Source organism: Temnothorax americanus, unplaced genomic scaffold (assembly GCF_048541705.1).
Source record: "Temnothorax americanus isolate GAGA-0224 unplaced genomic scaffold, ASM4854170v1 Scaffold9, whole genome shotgun sequence".
Taxonomy (NCBI): domain Eukaryota; kingdom Metazoa; phylum Arthropoda; class Insecta; order Hymenoptera; family Formicidae; genus Temnothorax; species Temnothorax americanus.
The window spans coordinates 14,101-26,401 of NW_027509812.1; the positions used below are offsets into that span (position 1 = coordinate 14,101).

General features: G+C 44.4%; 1 protein-coding gene across 3 annotated transcripts in view; it reads right to left on the reverse strand.

Annotated features, from left to right (window-relative positions):
• Positions 1–644: 644 nt before the first annotated feature.
• Positions 645–12,301, reverse strand: part of LOC143907883 (protein turtle homolog A) — a 36,698-nt gene continuing 25,041 nt past the window's right edge. For all 3 annotated transcript variants that reach the window (XM_077424941.1, XM_077424939.1, XM_077424940.1), the window contains exons 3-10: positions 10,500–10,844; positions 8,620–8,931; positions 8,117–8,268; positions 7,874–8,018; positions 7,362–7,655; positions 6,600–6,992; positions 5,529–5,846; positions 645–1,691 (exon numbers count right to left, since the gene is read on the reverse strand). In XM_077424941.1, the coding sequence (XP_077281067.1) occupies positions 1,132–1,691; positions 5,529–5,846; positions 6,600–6,992; positions 7,362–7,655; positions 7,874–8,018; positions 8,117–8,268; positions 8,620–8,931; positions 10,500–10,844 (2,519 nt within the window). In that variant the 3' untranslated portion in view covers positions 645–1,131. The remainder of the gene's footprint in view (positions 1,692–5,528; positions 5,847–6,599; positions 6,993–7,361; positions 7,656–7,873; positions 8,019–8,116; positions 8,269–8,619; positions 8,932–10,499; positions 10,845–12,301) is intronic.

Sequence of the window (12,301 nt, forward strand, 5' to 3'; positions counted from 1 at the left end):
TCTATATACGCATGGTATAAAGTCGGAGATCGAGCGCGCTCCACGAACTCTCACCCACTCTCGGAATTTCCGCTATATATCCTCCCGTAATGTAAATCGTAAACTTCTGAAGAAAGATTGCCTTAGCGCGCACATCCGGCGATATTATCCGGCAATGTGCGATACCTTTCGCCCCGAGTCAATTTACCTATAATTGATCTGGGTTAATATTCCATACAGCTCTCGGCCCCATTCGTATCACGCGCGAATATTGCCGTATGACGTTGTTAGTGAGTGCCAATTTGCGATCGGTCGGCGAACCAATTCACCAACCTGTCAAACTGTCAGCGTGGCGAGCACGCGAACGTTATACGCGAGTGTGTCCGACGAATTCGTATACCGAGCAGCGCTCGAAGCGTCGAGCGGCGACGGACAATTTTTAGTCGCGTCGAAGCGTCTCGTTAACCGAAAATAAGTTCGAGTCGTGGAAAATGAAATGTCAGACTTGTCCGGAAGTAATTAATCCCTCTTTAATACTTACTCCAACTTCGGCGTACCGCGCGAGGAGCTTTGATATATAGCTAATGCTAATCTGCCCGCTAATGAAGACCGGTGCGCGCATCGCTTGGGAAAACGTGTGTAAATAACAACAGCGAGGATGTGCATATTAAACAACAAGATTTATTTATCTATATATACAAATGTTTATATTTGATCATTTAATTAACCACGAAGCACGATAAAACATCCGTGTAGACAAAACAATTATACGCTTCTTCAGACATTCGCGAGTAGTTTTAACGGGAAGGCTTCCGACGAGAGATAGAGAGGTGACGGGAAGTCTGTTTTTCTTTTTTTATTTTCAACGGCGGAAAATTATTGTCTCTGTACACGCGCATGATCGCGCCCTGACGTTCCAAGTATCACGTTTCCCTTAGAAACGAAGCTAACGAGGCTACCTCTTACAGGCTAGGTGAAAAACAAGAATAGGAATGTGTCGAATCGACGTGCCGGTCAGGTGGGGGGGGGGTGAGTCCTTAACGGTATTTATTGTCTATTTACAAGCGTCGTTTAATCGCGTACGACGACGGTTTGGCGAGCATCGGAGGGTACTGACCCGGATAATCGGGCGCAAAGACGCTATACCTCCGTCTATATACAACTCTCCTGTACACGCAGACTCCTCGTGTAGATGTCGTGGGTGCGATGCACCGGCAGCGTGCTGGGCCGCATCGGGCTCAGGCACCTCTCGGTCCTCTCCGCGTAACCGTTCGGATAGATCCAGGAGTCCTTGGCGTGAAGCACCGACGAGGGCGACGGATAATCGAGGTCCTCGAGGCACCTGAAGTCCTTGGCGCGCTCGGAAGACTTGCCGGACGCGTAGCCCGGCTCGAAGATGTCCGGCCGCCTCTCCGCGGTCTTGCTCGGTATCACGTCCGGATCGTCATCCGGCACGTCCGCGTTTATCTGCTCCTTCAAGTTATCCCGGTGTGCCCCGTTTGTCGCCGGCGGCGCCGCCGGCCGGTCCTCCTTGCCCTCATACTGCACCGGCTCCACCGCCCGCGTCTTCATCGTCTGATGCATCGTCGGATGGTTTCGCCGGTACAGGGTCAGCGTTATCCCGACGATCAGAATGCAAATAGCGGTTACCCCGCCGGCGAAGCACGCCACCAGGAGGCTGTAATCGGTCGTCTCGTCCGAGATACCGCGACCTGCGAAACAAGCGTAAAGAAAAAAATCGTGACTTGTGGGAGGGTCCGATGTACTTTTCTAGAAATAATGAGCGCTTCGATCTCTTGGAATATATATCGCTGGATTGGATGCTGATAGCGTGTGACCCGTTTTCCAAATGATAATCAAGTAGGAGATAAATTCTCGAGACTAGATTCCAAGCAAGATTTAAACGTAAGAGAATCGGCTTAATTCGAAAGAAACTAGATCTCTGCCTTTCGATAAAATATTCGATATCTGTACGGGGAAAGAGAATTTTGCTGCCGTAGCAAAACCGTCGCTGCTGCTGTTGCTGCTGCTGCACATTCGACGTGAGCTTGACCAATTTTACTAACCAATTATTCGATATTGCAGCAAAATCTGTGTTTCGTTGATAAAATAAAAAGGATCTTATTGCGTGCGTGTGCGAGTAAATTTGTTCGCGGAAAGCCAAAACAGAATATAGTCTGTTTCAAACGCGAATGTCATTTCGCTATTAATATTTAATAGTTTTACGTTCTCCGCGCGCTTGACATAATTAACGAACGTGAACATTAACAGCGCGACGATGCAAGGAGCATTTTATCGATCCCGTCGCCGTTTACGTGTATGTTAAAGTATGCACGCGGCTTTATCGGTTTATCCGATGATGACGATACTTGCGAGATGAGCACGGCGCGCGCATTATCGATCCCGTACGAATGTCAAGTTAGTTTTGGACCATCGACAATACGCGCACATCACAATTAAGCGGCAATCAGCCACATCGGATTAAGTGCGTAACGATGGGAATGCGCTTGGGCGTTTTCTTTTTGGATTCCAGCAAATCGATTTCCATTAAACGGCAAATTTTGTATCGGCAATTCGCGTCTCTCTTTCTCTCTCTCTCTCTCTCTTTCTCTCTCTCTCTCTCTCTCTCTCTCTCTCTCTCTCTCTCTCTCTCTCTCTCTCTCTCGCAAGAGACGTTTTATCTGCCCGCGCGCGGTGCATTACAGCTTTTTAACATTACATGAGACGAAAATCCATACGAGGGGGAATCGTCATGCAAATTTCATGGGATAAAACCGGTAATAATTTCTACGAGGTCTATTCTTAATCCCTCGAATACGGGGAAATAAATCGAGTAACTTGTGGAATTTGGGAAGAATATTTTACATTAATTATTATGTTTCCGTTCTATTTATAACGTTGAATTCCGGATTTACGAAGGTCGGTCAAATATAGACCGAACTTTTCTATTAAAAAAAAAAATAATAAAAAAATAAATAAATAAACTCCTTATTCAGTTAAAGTATTTCTAATGCACATACACAAGTCATTTTTCTACATAGTTTCTCTGAACATCTTAGCACTTGCGCCACCGTATTGGCAGCTTTTTCATTCCCGTGTCATAAAAAGAAGTGGGACGTGTTCGAAGCCACTTGCAACGAACGCTTCCACCTGTTCGTTATTTTTGAATTGTCCTCCCAGCGCCACGATAAACTTTTAATGTGTCTTCGACGTCTCATTACTGAACTGTGCGCGTAGTCTCTCCAAGATCTCGGTCGGAGATCGGTTTAACATTTTCTTTGGTCAAAAATTTGATAATAGAGCGTTGTGCAACGGCACTCGGTACTGCTTACTCGCTCATCGTGTTTACTAACTTGCTCAAATGGTCTTGGCTTTGCGTGATCGCTTGTTCAGCGGTGGAAAAGTTCGGTTTATACTTGACTGACTCGTCGTATTAAAGCGTCAGCTTGGGATATCGCGATATTTAATTCCGCTCGCTGCATCACACTCGTCGCAGGATTAACGGCTGGTCGTTGCGCGCAAAACGTGCGATTTCCTAACGTATATATCCGTATATATTCTCGACCGGCAAAGAACATTCATCCTCATCAGGATGGACATTCGAACTGATGGCGACATCAACAGCCAGCGTCCGGTAGCGTCGTTCGTCCCAACGTGTCCGGTAAACGAGATTCGCTTTTTCCGTGTACTTATTAGATCACGGAGAAAACGCAGGCAGCTTTCGGAAGCAAAGATTAAGAGGAAGGCGGAGAATCGGGTCCGCGGACAGAGATGGCCAGGCTCTTTAGAATTCAGAAAACGCCTCGGTTCGTTAGCCAACGAACGGTCTCCTTACGAGAGTGTGTGTGTGTGTGTGTGTGTGTATGGTCACACATGCATATATACCGTGACGCGCATACACGCCCGCGAACGTATATATACGATCGAGAACGAAAGGCGGACACGCGAAACGCGATTGTCTGAGTCCGTCATCCCGGGGTCTCGAAAGCTCCTTTCCCACCCCGCGCGCGTTTCTCCATTGCTGTACCGTTAAGAGGGAGCATTTGCCACCCCCGCGGGAATAGGTAGAAGCTACTTGGACGGGAGGGAAGGGGCTGTCTGAGAACGTCTGAGGGGCTTCAAGCGCTTGCCGATACGCGACGGTGAAGGTGATACGCAGCCAGGATTCGGGATGAGCTTTGCCGGTCGCGGGATGTGCGCGTGCACCCGCGTGCGTGCACACGCACACGGGACGACGATATATATACGGGTTGCCACACGTTCGCGTTACCGCACGGCGGAATCGTGCGCGAGCCGGCATGAATAACCCATGAGGATGGAAATTAAAGACGATAAATGCAGCTGAAATGAGGTAGCGACGAGGAAAGAGACTTGGGCTTTATGGGATTTTAATTCAAGGCCCGCGCGGAACAGCGGTGATACTCGGCGGGAGGCGCGGCGCGCCGGCCGCGTTTTCTCAATCGAAATTTCGTATAATTACATCGGGAAGTTTTGACGGAAGTCGCTGATTAGTAATGTCAACGCTCAACTTGACGCCGCCCACCCGTCGATATGCATTAATATTTTATCAATCCGATATGTCTAGTACTTGATTACAGAAGTGTCACGGCAAGTCCTCGATTCCACCGACTACCGAATCCGAAATAGAAATAGATCGATGTCAGAATTTGAAAGTCTCTATTGCCAAGATCGATAACCGAACTAGTGAAACATTTGTTAAATATTCTACCGCTGTAGCGAGAATTAAATGCATCGCTCCATTTGAGTATAGTTACAGTTTATGAATACAGCAAGGAAATATAGAACCGTAAAATAGAACTGTAAAAGGGACTGTAAAAATAGAACTGTGAAATAGAACGACGAAAATTTAAAGAAAGGTCTGTGTAGATGAGAGATACGAGGAGACATGTTAGTAAGCAAGTTTCCTTGGCCTAGAAATAAAAATAAGGTTGATCCAAATGCGCATACAATTTCGTCGAAATCAAACAAAAGCATTTACGATGTGCCGACGTGTATACTTAACTCCGTCGTGCAATTCGGTCCAATTAAGAACCCCAGCCGAACGTTTCGGAATTCTTTCCACAACGGTCGTTAGCGCTTTATTAACTCACCTCGTTATTATTTTGCCTCTAACGTTAAGATTACGTAATGAAAGTAGGAGGGTTAATCACGACGGGCAAACACTCTATCGACGTAATACAATCTACATACATTAAGACCGCTAATAATAACTGGAAATTACACATGGGAAAGATACAGCGAAGGTATTCCCAAGAATAAACTCTCGAGAGACGTTTCGTAATCTCGAGCACGGTTTCATCGGGATTGTGAATTTTGCCGGTAAAGATTTAATACGTATCATCGTGCACGGCGAACATTCGTTTAATCAGCTCGCCCCGGTTCTAAGTAATTGCCGAAACATGTGACGCTCGTCTCTGTGTGCCGCTCGGATCGCGAGTATGAAATCGCTACTTTGAAATAATAACATCGTTATTATTTCATTAGAATCTCAAGGGGCGGTTTAAAAGAAAAATGAATAAAAAACTCACCGGTGGTGTACATCGCTACTCCTTTGAGCGTGACCGGTTCCAGAACAACGGGATCGCTCCGGCCCTTCGCGTTGACGGCATAAAGATGAAGCCTGTAATTCCGTCCCGGCTCTAAGCCGGAGACCTCGAAAACTGGACCGGATAAGCCGGATCTATCGGTGTGGTTCAGGTAGATGGTATTGACATGATAAACGCTCTCCTCGCTGTAGACCTCTAGCTCGTAATTAGTCAAGGGCAAACCACCGTCAAATCCCTCGGAGCACCTGACGATCAGCGAGTCCGAGTCCCTCGAGTCGGTGGCTTTAAAGTCTTCGTGACCTGTTTCACACGGACGCACACATATCGAGGCGGTTAAGCTCCTTCCCGGAGGAAGAAAAACATTCGGACTCGCTAGACCTAATTGCTTCCCGGCGCGAGCGTCGTCGTGGCAAAGCACACTCGATAGCGTCGATTAGGGAGAGAGGGGGGGGGGCCAGACCGAATTAATTGGATAATAGTTTTAGCTAGACTTGCATAATAAGTATATACCATATACCGGCGGACTGTAATTAGCAGTGCTGATCGAAAATTACTATTCTAAATAACTATAAATCCTCAGGCGCGCGATCATAAATCAGAACGAATGTGAAAGCCGACATTTAAAATGAGTTATGTTCGAGCGTTGCATTGTTTGCCAAAAAAAAAAGTGAATCTTATTGTTAGTTTAATTAAAATCGGGGTGAATAAAATACCTTGCGGCTTTTCATTCACAGAAATTAGCGAAAATAATAAACGTTCTGTAAAAAATGCAAATAACGATTTTACCACAAAGCCTCGCGTCAATTATCTAATCGAATTATAGGAGAAAAGACACGGCTCCTCCATTCGAGAGCATTGATGATCGATAAAAACTAATTTCACGGGCGTTTTCACGGTTATCGTGTCTTTCGAGGGGAAACAAGGAAACAAGCTGTTGAACGCAACAAGGGCATCGACCATAAGGCGTCAGCCACGATGATGGCCGGTGTAATGGCGCAGTTAGCAGGTCGTTGCGGGGGTTCCCGGGGTATACCCTCTCGGGCTAACGCTTACCCATTCGGTACGCGTAGGGTCCGGTGGTCGACTGGAGGGCCGTACAGTTCTGCAAGGGATAGGGCTTCCCGGCGACGATGATCTGAAAGAGACAGGGCGTCTTCTGCGCCCCTATCCGATTTCTCGCCCAGCAGGCGACCGTGCCGTAGTCCATGTCGTTCTCCGGTGTGTAATTCAGTCTGGAGCCGTGCCAGTGACTCGTGATCAGGCTGAGCGGTTTGACCTGCGCGTACCTCGTGGCCGGCACGCTCATCAACTCCCCGGAGTTGTTGAACGTCCAGTGGAAGGTCGTGGGCGGCGGTTTCGACTGTACGCCGCAGACCAGCGAGATCGTTTCGTGCTTCAGGGCGCCGACCACTTGGGTGTAAGAGCCGTCCTTGCAAATCGGTGCGTCTGAAAATACGAGGGCGCCGGCTGGTAGATTCAATTTACCGCGGTGCACGCTCTCGCGCTCGTGAGCGTCACGGGCGGGGAAAAATAAGGGCCGGGCCGTGAGCCCGCGTCGGCGGCTTTCGATTTCCATTCCTTACAAGCGAACGCCGATAATTGACGCTTCTATGTAAACGCGATTTACCAGCGCTCCGACTCAATATCGACGATGTTGCGATAAGAAAGTGAATGTATTAATAAAATTAGAATAACGACGTTATTCCAATCGTTATACCAGATGGAGACTCGAGATGATGAATTAAAAACACTTCTGCCGAATTCCCCGATATCAGTCACGCGGATCGATTCGGATATAGAAAGGGATGTACTCACACATCACTTCGAGGGTTACCGGTCGACTCATGGATTTCCCTTCGACATTGACTGCCATGCAGGAATATTCCCCGGCGGAGCTTTTCGTCACGCTCTGTAATACCAGGGATTGTCCACCAGGAAGAATAATCCCCGCGGTGGCGTTCTGATGCAATTCCTTGCCGTCTTTGAACCAAAGTAGCTTGTAAGACTTTGGATTGGCTTGCACGTCACACTCAAAGTAGACGTCGTCGCCCTCGTTTATGTCGTTCGCCCTCAAGCTGGAACCCAACTTAATGCTCACCAGCGGTGCGTCTGAAAGCATCGGTAGCGAGAAATGTCTCTTATTTATTATAATTTTGCACGCGATCGACAATTAGAAAATGTGTCGTTGAAAAGAGAATGGTAACAAGAAAAACGAGAAACGTATCAAGATTTAAAATAATTTCAAGTCGAATTTCGGATACTAATAAAAGTTTCTATGAGTAATTTAAAGTAACTTAGACCATGAGGGAAGAGATATAATAACTTACAATACACCAACAAACGCCATTTGTCCTCCAAGCCACTGTTAGGCACTATGGAATTTTCCACCCTGCACGTCAAAAATTTTCCATCGTCCTCGATGGTCGGCACGTAGCTCAGCACACTTTTCGTGATGTTCGGATTGTCTGAGAACTACGAAGAACTCAGAATCCATGCCATTGCAACGTAAAAACGACGAAGTCTTACATCGTAAAACGATAATTCCGTCTGTTCGAGGAAGACATACTCACAGTCCTAGCCATGTGCCTGACATGATGAGTCCCTTTGTACCAGCTGAATATCACTCCCGGTTTAGCACCCGAGGTTTCACACTCGATGTCGTAAGTTTTTAATGCCGACAAATGAAATAGCTTATTCGTAATGTTGACCACGAGCGGCTTCACTGCGATGAACAATTATGCACAAAATGAGTTTTGGTATAAAATATCCATGCATGATATTTTAATTTTCTACTCCACGTTATGCATCATCAATTTATTAATTTTACTAATAAACCTCGGATGAAATTATAGTGCAATGAGAAATAAATTAATTGACATTAAATTACATACCTAATTACACAAAATTTTTCAATTCCTTTTTCATCGAATTTCAACATAATAAACAAAAACGACGGGGAAAAGATGAAGTAAGAAATTATTACATAAAAATTACTTCATTATCCATAATTTAATTCTAAGAATTTCTAAAGTTTCCGATTAATATGAATAACGAATATCTCAATTACACTCACGGTTCATATCTATAATGACCGCAGAGGTCAGGGGCGTCATAAGTTGAGTATTGGTCGCCTTGCAAATTAGCCTCGACCTCAGAAAGTCCCTGGTGACACTCGGGATATCCAACCGATTTGTCGTTACGTCGTGCATATGCGTATACGTGTCGTCCAGGATTCTGTCGTTGAGGTACCACGTGACCCTCGGTGGAGGTGTACCTCCGATCACCTCGCACAACAGGAACTTCTCGCTTCCCTCGTTAAACGTTTCCAGTATTTGAGCCGGAGTCCTTTTAGTGTCGGTATATATCACCGGCTTTTTCGGCGGCACTGTCAGCAAATTGAATTCCGATCATAGGACATTATTTCCGTAACATCGGCATGCGCCGCGTGTCCGTTATGTCGAATTATATGCGCGATTTCCTTTGTTATCGTTTCCTAATAAGATCGATTTCATTTGTCATAAATCTATAATATATTCGACACCTGGTCTCCGTATACGATGCAATAATAATTTGAACTGTGTTTTAATGGCTCTCGATAGACGGAAATTGAATCGAATACGTTAAAATATCTGTATCCGCGGCGCGTGGCCAGGCAACGCTATCGAATTTTTGTATCGCGAAATGGTCTGCCAGCGGATAGCGGCCGCGAAATGAGAATTAAGACATAACGGCCCAGGTCTTTGATTTTTTTTTTTCCTGCACGTCGGCGACCTCGGATGAGGCTAACACCTGTTGAATCGGTACTATGACGTTAAATTAATTGATTCAGAATTGCTTAAACTGCAGCGACCTTATAACTGAACGCATCAAACCGCAATGATCCGGCTGTTTGTTCCTACTTCCTACATCTCGCTGGAATTGATCCAACCGACCTCGCGTAACTTCATTTCGTCTCATGGCTCTATTTCCACATGACTGTCCGCTGCGCGTGGAAGGTTGAGGTTGAACGAATCAAACTATCTTTTCGATTTACTACTGTTTTCCGCGGTTACGCACCGCCCGCGTAAATCTCACCCACGGATATAATGTAAAACGAATAAATCACGAATGAATGGAGAGATAGCTGCTCATACGCGCCGCCTGATTAAAATTCCATAAAACACGATCTGTCCGCCTACGTGTCGCTCGATAAGCCACAAAATTTGCGTCATAAAATGCCACAGTCCGTCGTAATAACAGATAATTGGAATAATAATGGAAAATTAATCCCAAGAGAGCATTTGCGATCAATCGAGATTACATATTTTCAGATTATTTGTAATTTATTTTTTTTTTTTTTTTTTTTTTTTTTAATTATGCCTCATCGGTTTGCATAAATTATGTTTTATATCGAAAATTTTTTAGATGAATGACAGATGTAAATACTATCTCATACCTCTTTATTCGTGCATATAATTCATTGTATTTACAATCAATGTGTCGGTTAACTATAGTCATTAGTCTCAATTTTTGCATTTTTTTATATTTAAATGTTTAATGTATTACATTTTTATAATTTTATAATCTCAAATAATTGATATAAAATTACATATATCTCTATTTAAAGAATTTTCTATTTGCATAAAGGTGTCACTTATTGTTAGTTAATTTTATTCAGTCTTTATCTTAATTTATTTCTCTATCTATCACAAATGAAAAAGATTTTAATAATTTTTATAAATAACGTATCGCGTTTCTTCTCAATTGCTCCATAAATACCGCGAATCAACTTAAGATTTAATAAAATCTAAAAATGCTGAAGATTGATGAATTTTGATGAAGATATTGAATTGTGATAATAATCACATTTGACAGAAGTGCTTTTAAATAAGTAATAGCTGTAATAGCAATTGTCACTTATGGAGTTATATATACGCGGAAATATAGAAATACCAAGTTTTCGTTGAAACTCACCTATGACCGTAAGATTAATCTTCTGATTCTTCGTGGGACTATTTTTAAAATCCACTCTACATCTGTATATACCACCGTCCGTGGACTCCAAAGGATCTATCTCCAACTCGGCGGGCTTTACGTCCGTCTTCATAACCGCCCTTTCACCGAACACATACGGATCTGACCAAAGCCTTGCCTGAACTAGCTTCCTTCCCCGAACGTCCATGCGATATATTGGTTCACTGTCCTTTTCATCTCTGTACCAAAATACCATGATGACCATCTCGTCTTTAATCGGCGGATCGATGTCGCAAGGTATCCGAGCTTTGAAACCGGCCACAGCGCTAACGTCTGATATAGGCACTGAAAAGTACAGGAAAGCGACAAATTATCCTTACGGAAAGGATATGATTCTTCTTCGTAAAAGTGATATATATACCTATGTATAATTATAATAAATATAATTTTTCAAAGATATATATATATATATATATATATATATATTATTTTAGATTTTGATATAATCTTAAGATCGTTGTATTGTTTTTCGTATATATCTTAAGATCCAATCTCATATATTTTAACGATAAATTTTTCGCAAGTCTTTTGTAACTCTGCATAATAATATGATTAATTAATATTCTCTTAGCATGAAACTAATCTTATTACGTTATTCTGCAACCAATTCTTTTCGATTTCGCATTAAACAATCAAATATCACCTCTAATAAGTTCAGACGCGTTATTACGGACATTCTCACCATAGTTACGCGATTGCAACGCATTGCCGACCCACCGTACGCACGCGACATGGCAATTCTCCAGCGAGAAACATGCGCATTCTCGGACAAGTGCCTCGTTGCGTTTCTGCGGCTGCGTTAACGGGTCCCGTATCAGGTAACAATGCGGCCCGGTATCGTATACGTTTTCTCACTGTGAGAAGCGCAAATTTTGGAGTTTTAGTCAGTCACCGTCGGCGCCGATAGAAATAACCAAATAACTGCAAAGTGGTCGAACGTTCCCGGACCAAGCGAACTCGGGGCGCACCCGTACCCGTGCAGACTACCCAGAGAGAGAGAGAGAGAGAGAGAGAGAGAGAGAGAGAGAGAGAGAGCGTGTACGCGCGCGTGTGGTCGCGCATAGAAACAAAACGCGGAGAGCGCGCGTTCACTGAATGGGGGCTGCACGATCGGGTGAACCCAATTAATCGGTCTACTTGCCGATTTATAACGGCGCGCCAACCGTCGGGGGTGCGATTTTATTGGCTTTCATAGCCGTCTCATCCATCGTCCTGGCGTCTAACGCCCGACCAACCGACCACAGTGGTCTCATTATCTTTTCCCTCGTTGACCTTAGGTGCGTAACGGGTACCGAGAGAGAGAGTTACCTTCGAAACGGGCATCCGCTACCGCCGCCGCGCGCGCCGTCGGAGATTAATTGAGCGCGAACACGGCTGACGTGTATCGGCTTTTTCCACTGCGAGACTCGGCACCGGGCGCGGCGCGAGAAGAAAAACGCAACTTGGGATAGCCGGCACATAACCTACAGGTTTTTGACGGTGTTATAAATCTGATTTGATAACTGTGGAGAAGACGGTTTTAGAAAAGAATTCCGTTACACGGTTTTTCGATCTGATAACGATTGACAATTATTTATATTATATAACTCGATTATACATTAAACGCATCATCTATAATTATCGTTGGAGGGATTTCTGACGTTTGACGATACGCGATTCTTATCGCTGAAGTTATTTTGATTTTTTCCTTAATAAAATTCTTAAATATGATACATAATAATATAAGATCCTTGCATTATTGT